The sequence below is a fragment of the Leopardus geoffroyi genome, chromosome A1 (assembly GCF_018350155.1).
Source record: "Leopardus geoffroyi isolate Oge1 chromosome A1, O.geoffroyi_Oge1_pat1.0, whole genome shotgun sequence".
Classification (NCBI taxonomy): Eukaryota; Metazoa; Chordata; class Mammalia; order Carnivora; family Felidae; genus Leopardus; species Leopardus geoffroyi.
This window is the reverse complement of record NC_059326.1, coordinates 90,922,633-90,950,312: the sequence shown is the minus strand read 5'-3', so window position 1 is coordinate 90,950,312 and position 27,680 is coordinate 90,922,633. Positions and strand designations below refer to the sequence as shown.

At 52.7% G+C, this 27,680-nt stretch overlaps 1 protein-coding gene across 1 annotated transcript in view; it reads right to left on the bottom strand.

The window, feature by feature from the left end:
- ADAMTS2 (ADAM metallopeptidase with thrombospondin type 1 motif 2) overlaps window positions 1-27,680 on the bottom strand; it is a 243,665-nt gene that overhangs the window by 10,169 nt on the left and 205,816 nt on the right. Inside the window, exons 11-21 of the mRNA XM_045485147.1 lie at window positions 20,639-20,784; window positions 17,124-17,299; window positions 16,326-16,459; window positions 11,897-12,020; window positions 10,946-11,026; window positions 8,530-8,696; window positions 6,446-6,605; window positions 4,459-4,591; window positions 3,505-3,712; window positions 2,112-2,241; window positions 1,205-1,294 (exon numbers count right to left, since the gene is read on the bottom strand). Of these exons, the coding sequence (XP_045341103.1) occupies window positions 1,205-1,294; window positions 2,112-2,241; window positions 3,505-3,712; window positions 4,459-4,591; window positions 6,446-6,605; window positions 8,530-8,696; window positions 10,946-11,026; window positions 11,897-12,020; window positions 16,326-16,459; window positions 17,124-17,299; window positions 20,639-20,784 (1,549 nt within the window). The remainder of the gene's footprint in view (window positions 1-1,204; window positions 1,295-2,111; window positions 2,242-3,504; window positions 3,713-4,458; window positions 4,592-6,445; window positions 6,606-8,529; window positions 8,697-10,945; window positions 11,027-11,896; window positions 12,021-16,325; window positions 16,460-17,123; window positions 17,300-20,638; window positions 20,785-27,680) is intronic.

The window sequence follows — 27,680 nt, the reverse complement described above, 5'->3', positions numbered from 1 at the left end:
CCTCAGAGTGGGTCTCTTCTCTTCTCCGCAGGGTTGGCTGGAGCCAGCACACCTGGGTCCCCTGCACAGGACGCCAGGGCCAGAGGGGAGTCAGGCCCTCTGGGTTGGGAAACCTTACTCTGGGCGAAAAGTGGATGAGCGGGACTGCCTCCCCCTGGGCCTGCCACTGCCTGCTTCCTATACCTGGATCCCGTCCCCGCTCTGAAGCTGGACTTAGCAGCCAAATCTGTTACCTTTCAACTTTAAGGCATTTTCTACATAGTTTTATCTAAGCAAAAAAGCAATAAAAATTGAGGTAATTCTGTAGTTGTTCACACTGGTAGGTGGCCGCATCCACATCAGTTTCTCTCTCTCTCTCTCTCTCTCAACCTCTCTCTCAATCTCTCACCTCTATGGATGGGGTCATGTGTGCACGATGAGAAAAGGCCATTGGAGCTAATGGATAGAGAATGGAAGGGGCGGTGTGTCCCAGTGTCCCACTGGAGGGACACGTTCCCCGCCGTCTCTGTTTAACCCGAACCCGCGAGGGGATGGGGCTCAGGGAGGGGGGTGGCCAAGGGCTGTGTAAGTTGGACGCAAAGGCCACAGGAAGCAGGCCACAGTCACACAAGTCAGGAGGACACACTCAGCACAGGGTCAGCAGCAGCAGCAACAGCAGAGGCGGCCGGGAAGCCCCCGACACGCCCCCAGAATCTCAGGGCCGGGCCACCCAGCTCAGCGGCACAAAACACGCCCCAGAGCCCCTCTGGCCTCGCCTCGCTGGTGGGCGGTGTTTGAAAGGGGACCGGTGGGCTTGCCCCTTGACTTCTGACCTGCAGCTCCAGCTTGCAGGGATGTGGCCCCGAGACGTGGTCACCAAGTGGTCACATTTGCACTCTGGCCTCTGGCCCCTCCAGCACCAAGACAGATCTTTGCCCCTTTACACGCCATCACCAACCAGGTCCCGGCCCCCCCACAAGAGGCCAGTTGCCCTGGGGCCACGCCTCTGCAGAGGCGGGCCCTCCCGGCCAGGCAGCCAGCTGGGCGGCTCCAAAGGAGACTGCCGAGCACAGAGGCCCGGAGAAATCAGATTCAACCGAGAGAGCGCTCAGGAAGAGTCAGGGAAGTTTTCCATAGAAAGAGAGGAGGGGAGCCCACGGCAAGCTCCACAGGGCGCAGGGCATGCACTGGAGGGCAGAGGCAGAGTTATAAACGGGCCGGTTACTTGACGAGGTCTTCTGGACTGGAGAGTCGGGGTCCGGTCGGGACAGCCACTGAACCACGTAGCTCTTCTTGGAAGGATCAGAGATGTTTCCTAGAGGGAAGAGGAGGGGCTGTGGCTGCCGTGGCCCCACGCTGGGCCGCACCGGCACCCCGGGCAAGAGACGCTCCATAGCCCCAGGCATCCAGGGCCCTGACACCCTAGCTCGGCATTCAAAGACCCCTCAGACAGATGGGCTCTAGCAGCCCAGTCCTCCTGCTCGCCCCCACCCCCCACCGTGCCTCCTGAGTCTCAGCTACAACCTAGCACCAAGGCTCTGCCACACCGCCTTATCGCTGAATTGCTCCCAGCAGGCCCACCCGGCCTGCTTCCCAGGAACATGGGGAGTAGGTGAATCCTGGATCTATCCCCCTGCCCAGCTGGGTGGGCACATCTGACCTCCCTGAATGCCCTCCTTTGTAGATGGGATTCATGGTGGGGTCTACGGCTTGAGCTATTTCTGGGACCAAAAGAGGTGATGCACATGGCACTTGGCAAGGTGTCTGCACACAGATGGTGTTATGGTTGTTCAGAGGGCACTAGGCACCCCCAGTTTCCACGGGTACCCCCTACTCCCACAGGCGGCCCTGCTCACATGGGCATGGGTGCCACATCTGGCTGAGCCCCACTGTGTAGTCACCATGAATCTGCTTCTGTCTCCCAGACCAACGGGGAATGCCAGCAAGGAAGGCATGGCAGAGTCCCATTTCTGACTGGGGAACGATCCCTGCGCTGGTCTGGGAGGGCTCAGCTTCTCCTTCCGGTTCACAGATGCTGAGTCTGGCCAGTTGTGGGGAGAGGTGCCTTCGCCTGGACCAGCCCCCCTCACCCTGGACCCGCTCTACACTGGGGGCTGGGATGGGGGGCTTACGGGGACAGGGGCCCAGCCGGCAGATCCTGGCTGTCTCAGGCCGTTCCTCCTGGCAGACCCCGAAGTTGTCATCCGCCGTTCGGCAGAGCACTGGCCGCTCCTGGGTACCATTGCCACAGGTCACAGAGCACTGCAGGTGGAGAGTCACCAGTCAGGGCCCCCAACCCATGGTTGGCTGGGCCTGAAAGAGCTCCCCACACATGTAACCCTGTAACACGCGGAAGGTGGTGAGGGGCAGAGGGTAGAGGATGTGTCAGAGGCCTGTCCTGCCTTGTCCAACCTCCAGCAGCCACCTCCATCTCTGGAGGCTCCACCACCCTGCTTGGGGACAGGCCAGCAGAAGCCATCACACCCAGACTCCTGGCTTGGCTCACAGCTCGGCCCAGCCTGGCCCAGGGAGAATTCTCAAGTCCTCACCTTGTGTGTGGGGACGGGCTGACACGGCCGACCCAGATTGCTCAAACCCTACAGAGTGCCAAGGAAGGCCTGCTTTCAGGACTGGCGCTTGGGAAGCTCTGGGGAACCAAGTTCATGGAGTGTTCTCTCTGGTAAGAGTGTTTCTGCCAGACTCGAGGCCTCGGGTCACACTGCACTGGTCTGGCCGGTTAGTCTGTACCAATAGTGTGGTTTACGGTGAGCTCCCCACCTGACTAACCAGTGTCAGCCACGCAGTGAAGACCCTGGACACCCGGGCTCACGTGGGCTTCCCTGGCTGGCGGCATTTCACGTGTGGCATCACACACCGTTGCTGACAGAATCCAGGGTGTCCCTGGGAGCCCAGGGAGGAGACGCCTGGAAGCTTGTGCCTGGCTTCCTCTGGGCTTTGCCACACACTTTTCCCCTTTGCTGACTGTACTGTGATTTCACTGAAATACCCTGTACCTGTGAGTACAACAACTTCTCAGTCCTGGGAGTCCTTGCAATGAATCAGTGAGCCCGAGGCTGGTCGGGTTGGGGACCCTGACCCCCCAGGCCTGCTCATGTCAGCTCAGCCCTGCCCCTAGACTGCTCCTCGAGCCCGAGACCATCCTTACTGTTCTTTGCAGCCCAAGTTCAAGGCCTCCCGTGCTCATGCTCCCTCCTGCAAGCTTGGCCGGCCTTCTCTGCCCTCAGGGATGAGAGCCCAGGTCTCCCCTCGTATCCTGGAGTCCAGGCCACCCTCTGTCTCCTAGGACTCCAGGTTCCTGTAGCACCTGGCAGCCTCTGCCCTACAGAGTGGACACGTTCTACTTGGTCTCTCGACAGAGCACTGGCCGTGCAGCCCCACTGGTGCCCTGAGACCTACAGAATGTGGCCCGGGGCAGGGACTGCATCCAGACTGAGGTGGAGCTCCCTGACCCCCTCAATCCCCTGCAAGCTTGGTTTGGGGGCTGAGGACACGGGGCCCGCTTACCTGGGACCAGGGTCCGGCCCGCCACCGGCCAGGGCAGAGCTCACGGTTGCAGGCCCGGCGGCCCTCGGGCCGGGCGTCGTTGCAGTGTTTGGTATGCACGGAGCGGGTGGTGTTGTTGTGCAGCAGCTGTATGCAGCGCACGGTGCGAGCCTGCGTGCCCGTCCGCCCACAGCTCTGACTGCAAGGCTCCCATTCCCCTGTGACCCACCTGTGGGGGCAGAGCAACAGGTCAACCCCCCACCCCCCACCCCCAAAAAGCCCGCCAGAGCAATGGCAGCAGCCTGCTTCCCGCCCTCACCCCCCCACCCCAGGCATCTTCCCGTTCTGCAAAGATGTCCTAGAGCCTGGCCGTGCCTCTGTCCGAGGTCCTGCAGGTGACAGTCACCCACTGCTGGGATACCCTGGTTGGGACGGGGGGGAGGGCACAGAGAGCCCCAGATCTGTCCCTTCTCAGCTTCTGCTGACATCACAAACCCTCCAGGGCAGCAGTGTGGACTCTGCCAGCACCCACCCCACGCAGCCCCATGTGCCCGTTTACCAGCCCTCTTCTCCCCTGGGGGCCCCGCAAAGGGAATCTGGGCCAGAAGGTCAAGACCGCCACTGCTGCAATGAGCTGCTTGGGAGACATCTACCACAGGACCAGAAGCAAGGCCAGTACCCTCTGAGCCTCAGTTTCCCATGCGAGCATTACCACATGTCACAACGTCTAAGATGCGTGGTATAGTTTCAGCGCGGCAGGTCCGAGGCAAGGATGCATCATACAGCCTACGGCATCTTAGACTCCATGAAATGGGGGGAGGGAGAAAGAATCCACCAAACGTCGTAGGGAATGTGAGGCCCAGAGCTGCTCAGGGCCTGGATCCCGCACCTCCCTCCACAGGAGCCTCGGGGTCTGCCTTCTCCTGTCTCATGGGACCCTGGGCTGGGAGAGCTGGGCGGCCCCGGGGAACTCACACTGGCTGGGAGCACTCCTGTGGGTTGCAAGCCCGGCGGATGGCTTTGGGCTTCGTGAGGGCGTCGCAGAAGCCTCGGTGCACCATCTTGTGGTCTAGCCTCCGGCGGCAGCCATACTTGGTGAACTGGGAGCCTGAAGACGAGAGCTCGAGGGGGCTCATGGGGCAAGTGCGGCCTCCAGGGGGTGTGGAGAAGCAGCTTCAGCCCCATTCAGCCTAGCCTTCTGATGGGGTGGGAGGTGGGGCAGTGTGCCAGAGGCAGGCCTTGGAGACGTGCGGCCTAGTGTCCACCCAGTACCCCAGGGGAGCGAGGGGAGAGCCCAGGGAGAGTGGCCGCCTTGTTCCTTGGCCTCTAAGCTGCCTCCCTGGGGCAGAATGGAAGGCTCTACTTCCTCTCCCTCACTTAGCCATTTAATCCATCTTGAATTCACACGCACTGAGGACTCAGGATGAGCCCAGAGGTGGCTAAACATAAAAACATGGCCTCTTCCCACCATAGCCTAGGGCAGCTGTTCTCAAATGGGGCGATTTTGACATCTGCCAATATCTTGTACACCTAGTTGTCACCACTCAGGGTAAGGGGTGTGACTTGCATCTAGCAAGTAGAGGCCAGAGATGCTGCTCAACATCCTACACTGCACAGGGCAGCCCCCACGAGAACTGTAGAGCCCAATATGTCAGCAACTGCAAGATCTCAAAACCCTAGCCTGTGGGTAAGACACAAGAGAATGTGACTGTGTCCATGTCGCAGGGGCTGTCTGCAGCCTGCTCTAATCTGGGTGTCTGGAGGTGTCCCAGAAAGCAGAGAATGGAAGGATGCTGATTTTGTGAGAGGGCAGTAGAGTGACTTCTGGGGAGTAGGCGGCCTGTGCAAAGGTCCTGAGGCAGGAGCACAGCATGTCCAGGAAAAGCAGCTAAGGCCAGTGTGGCCAGGGCCTGGTGAGCAAGGGGTGGGGGCACCAGTGCAGTGGGAGGGGTCAGCAAGCTGCCTGGACCACAGAGGCCATAAGGAGAATCTTGTTTTTCTCCCAAGAGCAGAGGGAGCTACTAAAACTTAATGACGCCAGGAAGGGATACCAGCAAGGGACCTTTAATAGGGCACTCTGGGGGTGACAGTGGACACACAAGGGCCAGCTGGGGGCAAGAATGAGCCAGGACTGGGAAGATGGGTCCAAGAGACACATAGGAGACAGAGTCAGGAGGACATGCTGCTGAAAAACTCCAGGGGGGCAGGGAGGCTCAACAGAATGTTGGGGTGCCATCCACCCAGGTGGGAGCACTCCAGAAGGAGCCGTCCACCTGCCTGGGCCCCAGGATGGGTCTCCCCACTTTGGTAAACTCCTCTCTGTCCTCGAGATGTGGGACCCCAGGTAGCATCTGAGGGAGGTCTGTCCTGGCCACCTGCTTCTGCTTCTCATCTCGTCCAGCTCCCAGGGAGCTGCGACCACATGGGGTGGACCAGAACTTCCTGCCTGTCTGTCCCACCCAACTGTGGACTCTTCGAGGTCCAGGGCAGGTGGGGCCGCTCTGCACGAAGTCCTGCCCCAGGAGGGCAGGGACACCTTTCTGAATGAACAAAAGCCCGCAGAGGGGGCCGCTTCACCCACCCCCAGCACGGCCCAAGTCCCTCCTCACCTGCCTTGTCACCTGCCTCATAAGGCTGTGGTAATCCACCCAAGTGCCTGCACACCAACCTTCCTCCCGCCAGGCCAGCCCCTCCGTCACCCTGATGCAGGTCCACATGGGTGACATCCAAGCCCCCACATGCCCTTCTGGCTGCCTGCTGCCCTGAGTACCCCCTTCCTGCCTACCCTCTGCCCCTTCCCAGGCAGGCCGCTGCCTCACTCTCTGGCTCCTGGGGCCAGTCTGCTCATACCTAGCACATCCCTCACTCAGGTCAGGCAGGCAGCGGGGTACTGTGGGCTCAGGAAGCCCTTTGCCCAGAAGACCCCTCCCACTCAGCCCTGAATACCTCTGGGGCCCCTCACCTCCACCACAGGGCTTGGAGCAAGGAGTCCACTTCTTCAGGGCCCACTCGTAGCCCACAGAGTCATCTTCCAGGACATTGTTGCCGTCTACGTTGAGCGAGTCCTCGTGGATCATGTACTTGTACGTCAGTGAGATCCGGGCGTCTCCCTGCGGGATGACCTGTGCCCAGAAATGGCCACGAAGGTGTTTGCCCCACTGTTCACCCTTCCTCGGCAGCCAGCTTAGAAACTCACGCCAAGGCACACGAGCTGCCGGCTCTCATTATGTGAGGTTAGTTATGTTCTAGAAAGCACCCCAGAACTCTGAATTCTCACGGGAGCACAGGGCTAAGGTCCTGCGAGGGATCAGGATGCTTTCACTGACTGTCAATACGTAATCTTATTTTATGTGTGTTTCTGTTTATAGCCACCTTCCTCGATACTGTTGACATTAACGCTGACCTCACGGCCAGTGCACTAGAACTGAGGCCTGAATGAAGCTCGTTTGGCACATGTATTTCCTCTGCAGGGCACACCACCTAGCTTCTTGTGCTCAGGAACAGCCGACAGCACTCGGCACTAGCTTGCGGCCATTAAAAAAATTTTTAATGCTTTATTTAGTTTTGAGAGTGAGAGGGGAGCCGGAGAGGGACAGAGAGGGAGGGGAACAAAAGATCTGAAGCAGGCTCTTTGCTGACAGCAGAGAGCCTGAGGCGGGCTTGAACCTGAGCCCATCTTGGATGCTCAACTGAGCCACCTGGGTGCCCCACGTTTGGAGCCATTTTTAAACAGTGGAACCATCCCCCCAAATAAAAAAAACGTGAAAAACGTGGCAGCACACATAGTGGGGACAGGCCCCTTGGTTACAGGGAGCAGAGCCTTGTGCCAGCTTGGCTGAGAACGTGCATGCTGGATGACTCAAATCCTTCACTGCTCTGCACATGACTGTGAATGTCCGTGAAAACTCCACCACTATTGACACAGGGATGACAGATACACTTTGGCAAGCAGGTGAATGTGCCAGGACAGACACAGCACATACCGAGGCCCGACTGCATATGCATGGGCACAGTCAGGTCACCATGGGCACTTCTGGGGCTGGCAAGACCCTGCAGGTGAGGTCAGCAGAGTGACACGCATTCATAAAACATGCTGGCCCCACGGGTGCACGCTCTGGTATCGGGTGGTGGGCTCAGGTGCCATGGGGCACTGGCCTTAGCAGAGGGGCTAAAAGGCCCTGAGCCTTATCTCTAGTGTTTTATGTTTCTTACAAATAAAATGTATCACTTGTGCAACTTAAATGAACTTTCAAAGAGCGATCCGAAAATCAAGAGCCCCAGGCACCTGGCTGGCTCAGCTGGTAGAGCATGTGACTCTTGATCTCAGGGTTATAGGTTCGAGCCCCACGTAGAGAGATTACTTAAAAATAAAATCTTAAGGGGCACCTGGGGCCGGTTCAGTCAGTTAAATGTCTGACTACGGCTCAGGTCATAATCTCATGGTTCATGAGTTGGAGCCCTGCATCAGCATGGAGACTGCTTCGTGTCCTCTGTCTCCCTCGCTGTCCGCCCCTCCCCCTCTTGCTGTCTCTCAAAAATAAATAGGAACATAAAAAATAAAATTAAAAAAAAACAAGAACATCAAGCGGGGGACTCTATCACCAGGAAAGGCCTTGGACTCAGAAGACTTGGGGTCCCTAGTCCTGCTTAGGGACAAAGTCCAGTGTGACCTGGGTCTGGTGGTCTAATGGCCTGAATCTTGCGGGTCATTCCTGGGTCAAGTTTTGGATGGGATGGCGGACATAAATAGGCTTGTTGAGAGGTGGCCGTGAATATCGTTTGGAGAGAAAAACTGAAACCCTCAGAGGGCAGAGTTTGAGGTCACCCAGTCGAGCCCAGAGTCTCACGTCTCAAGGCTCCGTGTCAGACACCAATAGAGACTTTTGGTCCCAAGGGCAGTCCAGGGGGGGCTGTTCAGAGAGTGGCCTGAAGGATGCAGGGAGGTCCAGGGTTCCCAGGACCCCCCTCCACCTCTCCTTCGGTGGCCTGCTTGCACCCCCACTGGGCAGCCAGGGGGCAGTGGGCCTAGTCCCTTCCTCGACTTACCAGAACGGTGATGGTGCCGTGGAGAGGGCCCATGGTCTGCAGCGTCTCTCGGCCGTCCTCATCCCGGTACTCCCACTCCACGCCCATAGCAATGAAGGATTTGGAATTGGGGTCCACGTCATTCTCTTCATTTAAAATGAACGTGCCTGTCTCCAGGTTCTTGACGGCTGTGAATAGCAGAAGACAGCCCCTCACCATAATCACTCAGGGGCAGGAGCCAGGGGCATGGGGGAGAGGCTGGCAGGGTCCACAAGTTTGGACTGGTCAGGGGAGCAGTGGGGAGCAGAGCCCCGTCTCTCCCAGCTCCCCTCCTCCAGGGGTGGGTCCGTGCCAGTGATGGCCCAAACCACCTTGGGAGCCCACCTTGCCCTCTGCTGCTCAGCCAGAACTAGATTTCCCTCCACCTTCACCCTTTTGCCTCGCTCAGGGTCTTTTCCTGGATCTGCCCCCACAGGCCGCGGGGGTGCAGGGGCTTCACAAAGCAGCTGTCAGGGCCACCTCCCTACTCGGACAGCCACTACCCCCTGCAGCCCGCCCCAGCCTTCTGGGCGCAGGGCATCTGCTGCACACCAGGGCAGGGTGAGGGCTTCCTGCCACAGGGTGAGCATATGTCCAGCTGAAAAGCAGGGTCTTCTCACCCCGACACAGTGCCCCATCAGCTCCCCACACATCCTCAGAGGCCTGGCTTGGCCAGGGGGTTGCATGGGCCACTGGCAATCCCCCTGGATAAATAGGTGTTCAGGAGACAAGAAACAGCAGGTCAGGAAGCCCCATGCTTCCCACTGTGTGGAAGGCAGCTACTAGGGGGGCGCTGCTGGTTGATTTTAGGAAGGCCTCAGCAAGGCATGAATATCCCAGGATCACAGAATGAGGAAATCGTTCTCTGCACGAGTCTCCTGTCACTCTCTGTCCGCACCATAAAAGAAAGCCTCAGCAGGTGCCAGTAGGTCCTCAGCGGGTCACCAACCCTGGCTCCTCCTGTGCAGAGAGACCAGGTCTCAGACCTGGAGCCTTCAGCAGGAAACCCTTAATTAATTAATTAATTTAAATGTTTATATATTTTTGAGATAGAGAGAGAGACAGACAGATATAGTGTGAGCAGGGGAGGGGCAGAGAAAGGGAGACAAAGGATCTGAAGCATGCTTCAGGCTCTGAGCTGTCAGCACAAAGCCCGGTGTGGGGCTTGAACTCACAAACTGTGAGATCACGACCTGAGCTGAAGTCAGACGCTTAACTGACTGAGCCACCCAGGCACCCTGGAAACCCTTTAGATAGAAGTGTCTTTTCTTTTGGGAATCAACTTTTAGATTCATCTTCCATTTAAGGCAAGTGGTACTGCGTTTGCATTTTGGGTAGCAATACAAAGCTTCCTCTTAAGATAGGGAAGGAAGAAAAATGTGCTTTTAATAAGAGAGTGGTGTGTTTGCTGTGTGTCACTGGGGGTGCCAGACAGTGGCAGTTTGGGAGCCCTTGACCCACTCCGGGCTCCAGAGCATGAGGAGGAAGGTGGGGCCCAAACTGGGAGAAGGAACTTGTCCAGGATCTCCCCAGTGGCCCCCTGGCATCACTTTGGACTCCAGCCCACAACTACCCAGGAGGTAGGGTCCAGGTGTCTTCAGCAGGTGGGGTGAGGATGGGCAAAGCCCTGTGAGACCGTCTCAGAGGGCACAGAGGGCACAGGCAGACCGGGGCTGCCACATGAGAAGAGGAAGAGTTGTTAGAACATCCACACTTTCAAGAGATGCCAGAAATCCCTATTCCAGGTAGAATCTCTTGAACTTAAAATTAAACCAATTGAGGGATCACCTGGGTGGCTCTGTCAGTTAAGTGTCCAACTTTGGCTCAGGTCATGATCTTGTGGTTCATGGGTTTGAGACCCCCGTCAGGCTCTGTGCTGACAGCTCAGAGCCTGGAGCCTGCTTTGGGTTCTGTGTCTCCCTCTCTTTCTGCCCCTCCCCTGCTCACAGTCTGTCTCTGTCTCTGTCTCTCTCAAAAATAAATAACCATTAAAAAAATTAAAATTAAGCTAATCGAAAATATGCAAATGAAGTTTGTGAGCCCATCCTCAGGCCGGCCCTGGTGCCTTCTCGTTGGTGTGGGGGCTGCTGCCAGGACTCTGCCTGCCTTCCGGTAGGTCAGGGAAGGGGGGCCTTCCCCCTGGGCCTTGAGATGGAGTAGGGGGTAGGCAGTCACCGTTCTGTGGGCTGGGGGTGTGGCATGTTTTAGACACACTGTCCCCCCACAGCAGCTGCCAGAGGAGCCCTCTGATCTCCAGCAGGAGGTGAACCCGGGAAAGATCTCCCAGGTGGGCTGAGCCAGGGACAGGGGAGCCTGACCTCTGACCCCTGGGCCCACTAACCATCCCCAGAACTGCCCAGCTTCAGAGATGCTGCATCGTCTGGGCTCTGGGACTCACCCAGGTGGTGGCTGGTAGTGTCTGCCTCCTGGATGAGCAGGTGCCTGGCTCCTGCTGGAATCTCAAACATCTTGATGTAACCTTTGTTGGGATGTGGGGAGACAAAGCGAAATGAGACGGGGGAGGCCACTGGAATGCAGACGACATGAGGAGGGGCCAGAGGGCCCCATGTTTTGTGGGCTTTGACCGCCTGCCCAGACAAGGCCCGATGGGGGAGTTACTGTGTCCCAGCTGGCCGAGGCCCTTCCACACCCCTTCAAATCCCAGGCACTCCCTTGGCCTCCTCTGCTGAAAACTTGGCAGGAATCCTTGTGATTCCTGGAGGCAGGCCTGGGCTTGGAGCTAAGATGCCATGTCTGGGAGGGAGGCCCTCAGCAAACCGCTTGGCCTCCTGGACCTCAGCCACTTAACCTGCAGACCGAAGACCCCTGGGCTCTTGTGGGGCCATGGAGAGGGTCATCCCCACACCCCAGCACCGACTCTGAGTGAAGGCCATGGCCTTCTTTGAAGAGGCAAACCAGAGGGGCTTCTCTACGTTTCAAACAGAGTACATTTCGCCTGCTTCAGGCCCACCCAGAGGTCTGTTTTCCCAGAGCTCAGGTCGGCTGGGACCCCTGTTCCCCGGCCCCATCCTGTGGCTTCACCGTCTGTGCTACATACTCCAGGAAAGTCCTGTGAAAGCTAGCTGGTGGCTGGAGCAGAAAGGCAGGGAGCAATGGACTCAGACCCCTTGCTCTCAAATAAACACTTCTAAGATCTGCCCTGTGCACCTGCACATTGGTGTTCTCTGCCCCGACACCTGAGACCCGGCCTCCATGCCCCATCCACCCTGGGGCCTGGCTCAAGCTGTACCCGCGTTAGCATTCTCCCTCCAACTCACGGCCACCCCAGCGCCCTGCCAGGTGCTGCAGACACTAAGGCACCGGGGGCTGGGGGCACGGGCTCACTCACCGAGCTTCTTGGGGGAGCGTGTGAATGTGCCCTTGACCACTTTGCAGTGGGTGTTGTCCCCTCCGCACACACCACACTTGTCTTCCTGCTTGCTGGAGCCGATCACTCCGTCACAGCCCACCTTCTGCAGAGGAGGGGGGACAGTGCATACTTGAGAGCCCTCCCCACTTGGGCCCTGGGGCCTGATTTGCCACCTCTGAAGCTCAGGTCTGCACCTCCCTTAGCAGTTCCCGATGCAGAGGAAGGAGACCCTGTGTGCCAGCCCCTCACTGCACCTCATTTGCTCATCTGCACAGTGTGACCTCAGAAGGCTCTTCACAGCCTAAACAGGGCCACCTCCCGAGGCTGGCCTGGCCTCGCAAGCTAGCCTCCATGTGAACATTTCTGTCCCAATGGCTGTCAGTCAGACCTGGCCTCTGCCCTTCTCACAGGGTGGCCATGCTCCCACCCAAAGCTCAGGCCTGTGTGCCCTGGCCTTCAAACTGCCCTGAGAACACAATGTCCCCTTTAGTCTATCTCCAGGGTATCTGGACAGGGGGTGACAAGAACTGGTGACAAAAATTTTGCCTCCATTCTTCCAACAAATCATCTCAACATTGCCCACTCCAGTGTCAAAAATTATTCCACACTGAGCAGGGATGTTCCCTCACCCAGGGCCACCTGGCAAAATAGTAACAAACTCAGGTTCTCTTACTCCACGGAGGTCTGGCAGCACACCATTCCTGGGGCCAGGGAAACTCCAGGGAAGAGGCTCCCACAGGACAGAGGCCCTGACATGCTTCCTGAGGCCACTTTCTCCTAGTTCAGCCAAGGAAGACAAGCTCTCCACTGAACTGGTCTGCTCCTTCTGCCTGTCTGACCAACAGTGTCACACGTTTCCCTCTTTGCCTAGGCTGCCAGGAAGCTCAGAGCCAATTTCCCCCACAAGGTCATCCTACCACCTACCTCTGGAGAAACCCACTTCTCCCTCTGCTCTTCGATTTCTGACTTTTGTCTTACAAGGCCCTTTAAGGACAGGGGCTCTAGACCACAGAGGGTTATAGAGCAGTGGTTCATGATCATTTTTGAAGGTGTGGCTAGATGTTAATGATCTTTGGTTTTATATCCAACGATTCCTCTGGAATAGTTTTTGGAAGTGAGCAAGGTGAAAAACAATCAATACAATGAACATGCCGGTTTTTATTTTAATGATTCCTGAGGGGGGGAAATTAGCACAGGAAGACAATGTGATCTACTGGGGGAGGGGTGGAGACCAGATGGAAACATGAGTCTTTACAGGTGCAGAAGCCTGAGCTGAGAGATGCACCTGCCATTTCTAGGTGTATGGTCTCAGGGGGCACACTGATCCAATTCAGAGTTTGTTTCTACATTTGTGACACGTCTGTGACACAGCCTGCGGGGGCTGTCACTGGGTGGAAGGAGTTGGTCCTTGCAAACAGTCACAGGCTGCCTTCCTCAGGGAAGGAGCAGGGGAGAGGAGAACCTTCTTTCAGGCCAGGATGATACACTCCCTGGAAGAAGGGTTGCCACAGCCTCTCACCTGAGGGGGTCACTGCTCAGTTTCCTACAGAATAAACCAGACGCAAAAAGCCTCAGAGACGTAGAGGCAAGTGGGTGCCAACGCAGATGTGCACCAGTGCCAGGGAGCCAAGCAGCATTGGGAAGGCAATCTCCCAGACTCCCGGACTCGGAAGACCATATGAGAACCAGCTCTGATCTAGAAGCTCTTTATTGGTTCATGTACTCTTTCTAAAAAGGCGTGCAGCCTGTGCACAATCCAAACACGAATTAGAAATTCAGCTGGTTAAAGAAAAAAAGAAAGAAAGAAAGAAAGAAAGAAAGAAAAGAAAAGAAAAGAAAAGAAATTCAGCTGGTTGGGGCACCTGGGTGGCTCAGTCAGTTAAGTGTCTCACTCTTGGTTTCGGTTCAGGTCACGATCTCACAGTTCATGGGTTCGAGCCCTGTGTCGGTCGGGCTCTGCACTGACAGCCTGCTTGGGATTCTCTCCCTCTCTGCCCCTCCCCAGCTCTCTCTCTCTCTCTCAAAATTGATAAATACACTTAAAAAAATTTAGAAATTCAGCTGGTTGGAAGGGAAGGAGGCTATCTGGACAGAGGAAAAATGGAAGCAGCATGCTACATTTTAAAAGACTTGCTCCAACTGAGACTTTGTTCTGAGAGTCCCAGAAAGTGAGCAAAAGGAAAACAGAATAAATTTACTGCTTGATCTGTCAGAACTTGAGAGATATTAAAATGGCTTGTCATTATCTGCTTAATTCTCAGACACATTTATTTCCCCATCTTTTGCTAGTTCTGAAACCAAGGTCTGTCTAATCACAGCAGACAGGACAAGGCCCTTGCCTGCCATCTAGAAGAGCAGTTTTGTGGGCACCTGCCAGTCGGCTCATCGGGTGGCACGACCACCAGGCCCAGGCGAGTGCCGTCCCCGGCTCGGGGAGCCTCCATGTCTGACAAGTGTCCACAGACCTTCAGGAGACACTGTTTTAACATTCAGTGGTGTGAGCTAGGGGGGAGAATGACACGGGGACAGAGTAGAAAGGGTTAACAGAGCAGAAATGGCAAATGAAGACCACGGTCCTCATGTGGGCCTGAAATCTCGCTTGAGATCCTACCAGGGTTAACTGCTCAGGCTGGGGATGGCTCATGTCTCTGAGTGGCTTTGTGAGGCTGCTGCCAGCTAAGTCCACGCCCAGAGAGGTCTCTCAGCTGGATTGTGCATCAGTTCAAGACCGGGTGGGAGACACTGGTAGAGGTGCTGGGGTATCTGTCACACAGGGAGGGGCGCAGAGCTAACGAGGTGCTGTTTCCTCCCTCCCCATCTGTGATGAAATCCTATGTGTGAGTCATCAGATCAGGAAAGATGTTAGCTAATTCAATCTCTGCCTCTCTCAGTGCCATTTTTGGGTGACATATTCGGTAGCATGCTATTACTTTCTCAGGGTAGTGGCCTATGCCCTTTATCAAAACAAAATGACCCCATGGGCCTCGCTTAATCCTTGATACTTTTTTCATTCCCTGCTCCGTGTGCGTGTGTGTGTGTGTGCGCACGCGTGTACATCTTTATTCTCCTGACACGTCTTCTACTGTCATTTCACTTTCCACCTTCCTGAGTCATTGCCTTTGGATATTCCCTAATTAACAGCATCCACTTGGATATTATTTTTGACCCAGTATGAGATTCTTTCAGAAGAAGGGTTGCACATCCCCATGTATCGTGAGGACTCGGTATTTCATCTTACTGCTGCCCACGACTTTTGTGTGGTTCCAGTCCTTCTGTCTACTTTGTTTTCTAACATTTGCAATACGATCATATACATATGTGGACATATATATATTTCAAGTGATGCAAAAATCTATCATCCTACTATTATTCCTTCAAAATCTCCATTAATCGAAATACTTCAGTCTGTTCTTTGATTGTGCATGATGCTTATGGCTCATGTTAGTCATGTTTCTGAAATTCTTCTAACTGTGCTCTGACATCTTTAAGAACATGCTGGCTAGGAAGAGGCTGTCCCTCCCTCATGCTGATTCTTGGAAACAGCAAAGGGCTGGTGTGGGGGCACGCCTTTCATAGGTAAACCGACAATCCAGCAATCACTCCCTTTATCTGCCTCTCATGCACCAAGCTGATCCTTCCCCTGCCTGAAATCATCCTAAGGCCAGGTACCAGGAAACTAGGGACCACCCTTACAGCCTGGAACCTACCTGGATTATTCATACTAACTAATCCTCAACTGTCTCTCCTGCTCTGTCTTGCCTCTCCCAAGGAAGCGCCAGTAAAAACTCTGGCTTAAGCTGCCCCCCACTCCCTTCTACCTCCCGATCAAATCTGGTGCTTCCCCATGTGGCCCTGCATGGTTTCCCTCAGGAAACATAAGTAACACACTCTTATGTGTGTTACTCTCTGTGGGTCACTCAGTCACCTCCATTAATGAAAACCCTGCGGGAATTAAGGAGACACTGTTCTTTGTTTCTCAGGATTTGGCTTCACCACCTGAGCAGACTGTGAAGCCTGGCCGCCCAGCCATTGCATCAGACAGGAGCCTCCTTTCCAGTGGGCTAAGGCGCCATGTGGGTGGAGAGAAGCCCTGGGCACAGGTCCAGTGGCCCCGTACCCCACCTCCTTGCTCTTCTGGCCTCACCCCCTTTGGCTGGGGTGCCTGTGGTATTCCACCAAGCTTTCTGCAGGAGACTTCTTTGCAGATCTCATCTCTCAGCAAGACAAGAAGGAAGTCAGCCTCTGTGACCCTACAATCAGTTGTGCCTACTCAGTCTTGCCTCCAGGATGTGCCTTGTTCCAGGCACTGATTCTGACACTATGCACGCTTAGCCTCAGACCACCCAGTAACCCCACAAAGCTGATACCCTGAGCTATGCCTGCCCCCCGCTGGCCTCACGGCCCTCACCTTGCACTCCCCACGCACACAGAGGCTGAAGGCGTCCTTGTAGGAGCAGCGTGTCCCATCGTGCACCATACGCTTCATGGACACCACCTCCCCGGTCTCCTTGGACTGGCAGTAGAGGTGACATCTCTCCTTGGCTGGAAGGGAAGCAGTGGGGTGTTGGCGAGGCAGGCTGGCTGCACCCCTCGCTTTCCTCCCAGGTTTGCTCGAGAGAAGCACCATGCAAGGGAGAAGCTCTCTCGAGGGTCTTCTTAGGATTCTGCCCCTGGGACTGGGGCAGAAAGCAAAAGGGGGCAGGTGGCTTCAACCCCCCTGGTGTGTCTGTCTTGGGGCCTTTGACCCTGGGCTCTTGCACTTGGGAAGACCTTTTCCCAACAGAGCCAGGTTGATGTTGGCGCTGATCCCAGAGACTCTGACAGCCTTTCCCTCCAGACTGCATGCCCCCTCCAAGAGGGGGACCCTGTCTGCTTTGGCACCTACTCTCTGGACTGTATGAATTGGGCCTGTGGCAGGCGCTGGGCTGGGGTAACACACACACGGGTGATGGAGAGAGCACAGCAGGCCTGTGTCTGCCGTCCGCCCACCCCTGCCCAAGGCCCAGAAGGAACTGGAGCTGTATGTTTAAAATTCCAGGACTGGCCCTGGCAGCTATGGCGGTCAGGGTGGGCTCCGCTGATAGCCTGGCATAGCCAGTGGCTTGCCCATGGTGGCATGAGCAGCACAGGACAGTGTGAGCTGTGCCCCACCAGTGCCCCGGACCCAGCAGCTGAGCACCCGCTGGCCCTGTCTCTGAGGGCTCACCATCCCGGTGCTCGTGGGGCAGCCAGTGGTGTTGGGCGTCACCGTGCTCGAAGTACAGGTCCCACTGGCGGCACTGCTCCTCGCGGAAGTCAGCCAGGGTGTCAGGGCAGTCCTGGGGGTTGCACAGCTGGAAGTCATAGCCAAGGCCAGAGCAGGTGCGACCCCCGTTGGCTGGGCTGGAAAAGAAAGCGAAAGCCTTGCAGCTCGGTGCCACCAGGAAGAGAGGTAGAGTCTCAGGTGTGTGTGTGTGGGGGCAGCTCCACAGAGTGACGGGACCCAGCCCTGCCCTGTTGCAGGAGCATTAGCTGGGCCCCAGGACGCCCTCCCACCCCCCAGCTCCTGTCGCCATGACTATGAACCAACAGTAGGATGCTGACTGGCTATTAAGGTTCTGCCATTCCTGGGACATTAATCTCAAGATGGAAGAGCTGGGGGAGTCTCCTTCACAGCCGGGCAGAATCGCGCACGAAACCAGAGAATCTGAAACCGCACAATCGCGCACGAGTTCTCAACAAGGGTCAGGCATGCAGTGGACACTGGGTTCACTGGCTTTCCTCCACCTCAGAGACTCTAAGCAGTGCTCATCCACAGAGCCTGGCCCCACGCACGGCAAAGATCAGAAAAGGCTCTGGCTGTGGGCCAGCAGGTGCCTCTGGCAGGCGGGGCGATGGAGTGGGGCGGACCGCACCCCCAGAGGAGCTGGGGGCCTCAGGGCTGCCATCTGCCAGGTGTGGCAGGACCCGAGGTCCTACCTGAGACTCGGGCAAAGGTCATGCTCTGTGCATGTGGCGGGGTGGTAAGTGCAGCCACATGCGGCACAGCAGAGTGGACAACAAAAGGGACTCCCCTAGGGCCCTCCTCGCGTGCCACGTTCTGGAGGAAAGTCCATGGAAAGAATGATACAAGAAATGTGTGGGGAGAGAAGAAACTTCAGTGTTGGATGGGGAGGGTGAAAAGGAGGAGCAGCTCTGAGATTCACACCAGGGCCACTGATGGAACTGCAGAGAAGGACACCAATGAGGGCATCACCGGGAGGGGGTGCAGGTGTGGGAAGCCAGTTCCCAGCGACTGTCTGGGAAACAGCAAGAAGGAGGCCTACTGACTCCAACGGAAACCGACGCTAACTTTGAACCAGAAAGTGAGCTGGAGAATTCAGGGGTGGTCGGGGAGGAAGACGAAGCAAAGAGTCAGATGCTAGACTGCCTGTGGTTTTGCAGTCACAAAGTGGGGAGAGCCGGTGACAGAGAGGGACTGGGTCCAGCGAGCAGGGCTGGCTGTGAACTGTGCAGGTGTCTTCACGCTGGCCCCAGTATTTAGGAAAGGCTGTGGAGCAGCGCAGGGAGCCACAAGGACAGACAGTCACCCTCTGGAGAATGCATGAAAGGGAGGCCTGTGGGGCCCATCTGAGGTGCTGACAAACAGGCTGTGTGGAGCCCAGGGGCTCTGAGGTGCTCTGGCCCCCCGCAGCTACCCGGGTCCCCCACTGATGGTGATGTAAACAGTTTTCATAGTTCCTGCCGAGGCATCCACGCTGTCTGACAGTCACTGATGTGGAGGGAGTGTCGGCACCAGGCAGGGGTTGGCTAATCTCCAGGCATGATAGCTTGTGTGAGCAGACAGCTCCTGTCACTGCTGCCCTGTCCCTTGCTGCCACCAAGGAGGCTGGGGCAGCCAGAGGGGTAAAAATTCCCTCAAGTGCCCAGATGGAGAACGTGGAGCCCCCCTCCCCAGCCTTGAGCCTGTGTAAGCTCCCCCCAGGGCCGTGCCAGGGGACGGGAACTTTGTTGTCCTCACCCAGCACCCCAGGGCCTCTGAGGTTCTAACTTCCTGTCTTGTCAATCTTGAATCTCATCCCGAGGCAGGTATAGTAGCCCCAGGGGTGCTTGAAAGGAGCTGGGGATAGGGTACTTTGCACCTGACCAGGATGGGGCCTGAAGCCCTTGGGTAGGAGCTAGTCAGAAGCATGAGGTTTAGGGTTCTCCAAGCACCAGCTGGAGTGCCTGGCCCTAAGCACAGGTGACCCTGAGGTTTGGGCTTTTCCAATGCTGGACTCCAGGTCGTGGGTCCCTTCCTGACCAATGTGGACTTGACCCCTCTCCCCAGAGCCTAGTTGCTGGCCCCCTCTGGCACCCCAGGGGCCAATTCAGGGCCTGGCCAACCAGAGCAACCAGAAATGCTGCAGAGACTAGGGTCTAGACGGGCCTCAGAGACCTGCAGGGCTTAGATTTGGGGGTCACAGGCTCCTTTGAGAAGATGATGTGAAGCCAAACACCTGCCCCTGAGAAAAACACAGATGTACATAAAGTCATATGCAATTCCTGCTGAGACCATGGTGGAACCCAGAGAAGGGTGATGAGCCTAGGACTCAGGCTTAAGGTTTGGGGCCCACCCCCAAACATCGAGGGGGTCCAGGTGGGTGGAGGACGTGAGTGAAGATGGCTGGGTCTGGATGCTCCAGAAGCCATTCACCGCTAGCCTGTAGTTGGGCCTGGTGTTGCAATGAAAGCTGGAAGCTTTGAAAGTCTGAAAGCTGGAAATAAGATTCTCTCTCTCTTTTTTTTTTTACGTGAAATTCCAGATTTGTTGTATTTTCAGGAGAATTGAGATCTTTAAAATACTGAAAAGGCCAAAGAAAGAGACAAAAGCCACATGTCCCCTGGCAGCAGCAGGGCCTCCCTGGGAAGACGGAAACCTGAGTGAACTGTTGTCTACGTGGAGGGGGGCGGGATTCAGCTCACATTACTGCACGTGCACCCACAATAAACCTACAAGGTAGGCTGTCTGAGGCCCGGGGCTCACTGATGCACCCCGAGCCTCACAGAGCTGCAGGGGCCCATGGGCACATCACCATGGGTGAGGCAAGGTGGAGGAGGGGTGGGGCGTGAATAAGGAAGGGCACAGACCTGAGAGATCTTCACAGAGTGGGGGTATAACGGGGGAGATTCAAGGACCCTGGGGGAGGACAACACAGCACAGGGCCTTGGGTCTGCATGGGAGGCAGGAGGAGGAGCCCATTTGGGAGTGGGAGCTGGCAGACCCCAGGGGCAGCCTCCCTAGGCGATCTGCACCATACATGCCTGCAATGGCATGTCCCTGACCTTGCCTGACTGCAGACAGCGGCTCCCCTGCTCAGGCTCCCAGCATCCTGGAGCCCGAGAGGGCCCTCCTCTTTATGCCCATTTCCCTGTCTCTATGATACCTTACTCCATGCCCTTGACCAAGAAGGGCAGAGGAAGCTGGTGTCTAGAAGAGGGTGTGGGCCAGGTTGGGGGAATGGCCCCAGGCCAGAGAATTGGAGACCAGGTTTCCAAGCCTCTAGGCCTGGCTCGGCCACTGCAGGCTGCATGACCTTCCCCTCTAGGAGTCTCTGCTTTGTCCCATGAATGGTGAGGAGGACACCCTCTGCACAAGTGGTGTGCAGCCATAGGAACCCTGCAGGACAGGGTCAGCCAGGGAGGGGTCTTGGGGACCTCAGCTACCACACGGGAAGGCGCGAAACAGCGCGGCCAACTCACTGTGGGTTGTCACACTGGCGGGTCCTGAACTTCACACCTGTGCCGCAGGTGCGTGAGCAGGAGCCGAACGGACTCCAGGCGCCCCAGTTGCCATCCCGTTTGAGAATGTCAGGCGTCAGCCAGATGCAGTGTCCTTTAAAGCAGTGCTGAAAGAAAGAAGGTCACTCCTATGACCCACCACTCCAGGGCCACTCAGACACCCCATACCTTTCTACCTGCAGTTCCTTTGAGATTGGTTTGGCTCTAGAGGTTCTGAGAGAGAGCAGACCCTACTCTCCCTAGAAAGTCAGAGCCCCATCAGGAGGTGCAGCGAGGTGAAAGACACCCTCCTCCCCCCTGACCACCGCCTTGGTCTCCCAGCCATCCTCAACATCCTGTCCAGCCTGCTGTCCCCTCCGCCAGAGCCTGCCCCACACCATGTCCCCAGGTGAAGCCCACACCAGGCCCTTTCATAAAGATGCAACCGGCAGGTCAAACCAGTGACTCCAGAGACATACAGGATCTACTTGTTTACGTACAAAAGGCAACTTCAAGGACATATAATGGAAATGAAGGTCAGCTGACAAGCTGACATGCTAAAAATTCAGGAATACAGTGAGTAGAACACTTGAGCTCAGGGAACACAAATCCACAGCATGAATCTGGTCACACCGCTCCCCAGCCTGCCATGGGGAAGACGCTTATGTAATTCAGGGCCATTTCAGGGAAAAAGATTACAAAATTTAAAATACTAAATCAGATGGGAAATGGAATACTGACTTAGGATAAGAAAAGCCATCACAAAAAGTTAAAAATTTAAAAGGGTCCAGTACCACAAACAACCGGAAGCAGAGAACAATGATTTTTTTTCAGATTCACTGACGGTCACAACTTTTCATAACTTTTCCTGCAATTCTTTTTAGTATTTTTTTTTTTGAGAGAGATGGAAACAGTGTGAGAGGGGGAGGGGCAAAGAGCAAGGGAGGGAGAGAATCCTAAGCAGGCTCTGCGTTGCCAGCACAGAGCCCCATGACAGAGCCCCATGCGGGGCTCGAACTCAGGAAACCATGAGATCACGAACTGAGCTAAAACCAAGAGGCGGACACTTAACCAACACCCAGGCGCCTCCTTTTCCTGAAATTCTGACGGCACACTCGTCCATTCCCTCTTCACAGGACACCTGGACCGCAGGTTCGCGAACAGGAGCCGAACAGACCCCGGGCACCCCGGCTGTCGTCCAGTTTCAAGATGTCATTTTGTAGCGGAACTGTTTTCCGTATTGAGAATAGAAAGATAACGCAGCCATGTCTCAGCACACTTTTTCTGTGAGGGCCAGTAGCTACTTTGGCTGCATGATCTCAGTTGCAACTACTCAGCTCTGCCACTGGGGCATGAACACGGCTACCGACAACAGATAAGTGAATGGACTATGTTCCGATGAAACTCTGTTTACAAAAACAGGCAGCAAACAGAAACGTCTACAGTGGACCTGTGAGGAGCCGGGTGAGCTCTCTCCTCAGTAGGATAACCATGTAACTGGTGAAAATCCTTTTTTGTTTTTTAACAACCACTCAAAATATCTGGAGATTGTTCTAAAGTCGATACAACAAATAGAGAAATGTTTATTCAAGAATGTCTACTTGAGGCGCCTGGGTGGCTCAGTTGGTTGAGCGTCCCACTTCAGCTCAGGTCATGATCTCGCAGTTTGTGAGTTCAAGCCCCATGTGGGGCTCTGTGCTGACCGCTTGGAGCCTGGAGCCTGCTTCGGTTTCTGTGTTTCCCTCTTTCTCTGCCCCTCCCCCACTCACACTCTGTCTCTCTCATAAATAAATAAACATTAAAAAATTTTAAAATATTAAAAACAAAATAATGAAGGCCAGAGGCAGTGGTGTTAATCAAGGATGACCAGTAAAATTAGCTCTCAACAATAAAGGTGAAAAAAATATTCCCACACAAACAGCAACAGGGAGATTTCGTTGCTAGCAGCATGCCTCGTAAGAAAATACTAAAGGAAGTTATTCAGGCTGAAAGCAAATGGCACCAAAGAATAATTTAAATTCTAGAAGTTTCTAGAAGAAACACAGACTACCAAAACCAACTTAATAAGATATAGCAAATCAGAACAGATGAATAACAAGCAAAGAGGCTAAATTAGTGATTTAAAACTTCCCACAAATTATAGCCCAATCCCAGATGGTTTCTCAGGTGAATTCTACCAAACATTTAAAGAAAAATTAATACCAATCCTTTAAAAACTCTTCCAAAATATAGAAGAGGAAGAAATTTCCCTATTCATTCTCTGAGGCTAGCATTAGTCTGATACCAAAATCAGACAAAGACCTTTATCTCTTATGAAAACAGATGGAAAAATCCTCAACAAAACCCTAGCAAACCAAATCTAACATCATATTAAAAGATTATATACCATGACCAAGTGACGTTTACCCAGGAATGCAGGTTTAACATCTGAAAATAAATCAATGTAATAAACCATATTAATAGAATAAAGAACAAACTGTATGATTGCTGCAAGACTCAAAAAAAAAAAATCTGGCAATATCCAACATCCTTTCCTGAAAACACACACACACACACACACACACACACACACACACACACACTTGACAAGGAGCAGAAGAGAATTTCCTCAATCTGATAAAGGACATCAAGGAAATACACACAGCTAACATCATGCTTAATCATGAAGGGATGAATGCTTGCCCCGTGATCAGGAACAAGACTTCTATGGGAATTTACCACTGGCACGTTGGTTGGTAGGAGAGATGTAGGTATGGGAATGCAAGCTGGTGCAGCCACTCTGGAAACCAGTATGGAGGTTCCTCATAAAACTGAAAATAGAACTACCCTACGACCCAGCAATTGCACTACTAGGTATTTATCCAAGGGATACAGGTATGATGTTTTGAAGGGACACATGCACCCCAATGTTTATAGCAGCACTATCAACAATAGCCAAAGCATGGAAAGAGCCCAAATGTCCATCAATGGATGAATGGATAAAGAAGATGTGGTGTATATATATATATATATATATATATATATATATACACACAATGGAGTATTACTTGGAAATCAAAAAGAATGAAATCTTGCCTTTCGCAACTATGTGGATGGAACTGGAGGGTATCCTGCTAAGTGAAATTAGTCAGTCAGGGAAATACAAATTATGACTTCACTCACATGAGGACTTTAAGAGACCAAACAGATGAACATCAGGGAAGGGAAGCAAAAATAATGTGAAAACAGGGAGTGGAACAAAACATAAGAGACTCTTAAATATGAAGAACAAAAGAGGGTTACTGGAGGGGTTGTGGGAGGGGAGATGGGCTAAATGGGTAAGGGGCACTAAGGAATCTACTCCTGAAATCATTGTTGCACTATATGCTAGCTAATTTGGATGTAAATTATAAAAAATAAAATAAAAAAAAAGACTTCTAATCAACATTGTACTGGAAGTTCTTGCCAGGACAAGTGGCCAAGAAAAAGAAACAAAAGACATCCAGACTGGAACAGAAGAAGTAAAACTATCTCTACTTGCAGATGACATGATCTTATATAAACTCCTAAAGAATCTGCTAAAAAACTATTAGATCCAATAAAGAAATTCAGTGAGATAGCAGGGCACAAGATCCATATAGAAAAATCAATTGTTATTTACGTGAATTTTATTCTATGAATAAACTGAATGCGAAACTGAAAATCTATCTACAATAGCACCAAAAAGAAGAAAAAACCTTAGTAATAAATGGAGTCAAAGAAGTGCAAAATATGTACACTGAAAACTACAAAACTCTGTTGAAATAAAGATCCAAATAAAAAGAAAGACATCCCATTTTATGGGTCAGGCTGTTAGTATGTCGACACTCTAGATTCAATGTAATCCTATCAAAATCCCTACTGGAGTTTTGCAGAAATTGAGAAACTGCTCCTAAAATTGACATGGACATCCTCACCAACACTTGTTATTTCTTTATTTTTTTGGTTCTAGCCATTCTGACAGCTCAAAGGACTGGGAACAGCCAGAACAATCTTGAAAAAGAACAAAGTAGGGGCAACTGGGTGGCTCAGTCAGTTGAGCATCAGACTTGGCTCAGGTCATGATTTCACGGCTCATGAGTTTGAGCCTCGCATCGGGTTCACTGCTATCAGTGTGGAGCCTGCTTCAGATCTTCTGTACCTGCCACCCTCTATCCCTTCCCCACTTGTACTCTTCTCTCTCAAAAATAAATAAATCTTTAGGAAAAAAAAAAAAAGAAAAAGAACAAAGTAGGATGACTCATGCTTCCCTACTTCAAAGCTTAATACAAAACTACAGTAATCAAGACCATGTGCCCCTCCCATAAGGAAAGACAAATCTATTGATGCAACAGAATGCATACTCCAGAAATGAGCCCTTACATGTGGTCAGTTGGTTTTCAACAAGGATGACAAGATGAGTCAATGGAAAGAGAAAAGTCTCTTTGATAATGGTGCTGAGATGACTGGAAATCCACACGCAGAGAAGGATGAAATTGGATCCCTATCTCACACCTCACACAAAAAAATCAGCTGAAAATGGATCATAAACCTAAATGTGAGGACTATACTCCGAATACAACACAGAAATACATCTTCTTGACCTAATGGCAATGATTTCTTAGATACAACGCTAGAAGCACAGGCAACAAAAGAAAAAAAAAAAAAACCGATACATTGGACCTCACCAATATTGAAACCTTTTGTGCATCAAATGATACTGTCATGAAATTGAAAAGACAACCCACAAAATGTGAGAAAATGCTTGCAAATGATCCATCTGATAACCCCAATATGGGACTTGTATCCAGAATATATAAAGAACTCCTATAACTCAGTAATAGAAAGATGAATAACTCAATTAGAAAATATGCAGAGGAAATGAACAGACATCTATCCCCTCAAAAGAAACACACACATATATGTGTGTGTATGTTTGTGTGTGTATATATATATATGAACAGCCACTAAGCACATGGTGAAAAGATGCTCAACATCACTAGGGAAATCGAAACCACAGTGAGAGGGCGCCTGGGTGGCTCAGTCCGTTAAGCGTCTGACTCTTGATTTCGGCTTAGGTCATGATCTCATGGTTTGTGGGTTGGAGCCCTGCATCAGGCTCTGTGCTGAGTGTGGAGCCTGCTTGGGATTCCCTCTCTCTCGCTCTCTCTCTCCCTCTGCCCCTTCCCCACTCATGCAAGCATGCACATGCTCTCTTTCTCTCTAAAATACAAAACAAAACAAAACAAAACAAAAAAACCACAACAAAGTAACACTTCACATCCACATCCAAGAAAAACACAGAGTACAACAAGTTCCAGGGAGGATGTGGAGAAATCAGAACCCTCACAACAATGCTAGCTCAAATGTAAAAAAAGTGCAGCTGCTTTGGGAACTGGTCTGGCAGTTTTGCAAAACGTGAGACAGAGAGCTGCGGTAAGATTCAACAATTCCATTCCCAGGCATGTATCCAAGAAAAGCGACGCATCTACCCATAACTCATACAGGAACGTTCATAGCAGCATTTCTCATAAGAGCTGAAAAGCAGAAACAATCCAGATGCCCATCGAATGATAAATGGATAAATAAAACACAGTGTTATCTCCACAATGGATTATTAGCCACTAAAAGGAATAAAGTACGGACACACACTACAACATAGATAGACGCTATAACGCGGATGAGTCTTAGGAATGCTATACTATTAAAGAAAGCCAGGAACAAAGGACACATATTATATGAGTCCGTTTATAAGAAATGTCCCGAAGAGGCAAATCTATCTACAGAGACAGAAAGTAGATTAGTGATTGCTCAGGACTGTGGTGGAGGCTGAGTGGAGAGGATTGAACCAGAGAGACTGGTAACCAGTACGCGGCTTCTTTGGGGAGTGACAACAATATTCTAAAATTTGATCGTGGTGATAGTTGCACAACTCTGTGAATATACTGAAAACCACAAACTGGCGATTTTAAATGTGAATCACATCTTAATGAAGCTGTTGGTGGGGGAGGGGAGGAAACCAGGTGGCAGGAAGCATGGGTCTGTGTGTGACAGCTTGCTAATCCTGGTTTGAGCAGGTTGAGGGAAATATTTTCTTTATTTTTTTTTTAAAGTTTATTTATTTATTTTGAGGTGGGAAGGGGCAGAGAGAAAGGGACAGAGAGAATCTCAAACTGGCTCTGTGCTGTCAGTGCTGAGCCCCAGGTGGGGCTCGATGTCATGAACCGTGAGACCGTGACCTGAGCAGAAATCAAGAGTCCTGACACTTACCTGACTGAGCTACCCAGCTCCCCTCCATTTTTAAATTATTGATAATTTAGATAAGCTATTGGTGGTGTAATGGGAACACTGAGATGATCAAATCTGGAGACACTGCTATCCAGTTTGTTTTCTGATGTGGATTTCAGAGCATTTCAAGTTTTCTCTCTCAGCCTGATTTTAAATGCTCTCTGAATTGGGAACACTCAGTAACAGTTCCTGTTGACATTCTTACTTATTGCAGGGGTAATATTCTGAGCTTCATGTTGTCTTTGATGTTGTCAACATTTCATGTCAAGTCAGAAAGAAGTTTAAATGCTTTTCCAATGTGCTCATCAAATTCACCCCTCTTCATTAACTGAATCCAGTTAATGTCAAACATTTCAAGAGCCTGTCTGTTCCTTCCCTTTGATATTTATCTCTTCCTCCTAATGAATGGCCGCTTTGGGTTTGACCTGAAACCTTTTCTTGTTACAATTAAATTTTTGTGATAAAAAAATATTTTTTAACATTTATTTATTTTTGAGGGAAAGCGACAGTGTGAACGGGACAGAGAGAGAGGGAGACACAGAATCGGAAGCAGGCTCCAGGCTCTACACTGTCAGCACAGAGCCCAATGTGGGGCTCGAACCCATGAGCCATGAGATCATGACCTGAGCTGAAGTCGGACGCTCAACCGACTGAGCCACCCAGGTTCGCCTACAGTTAAATTTTTGAAGTCGGCATTACTTCTCCTGATTACTCCTTTTCCTCCTCTTGCCTTCTATTA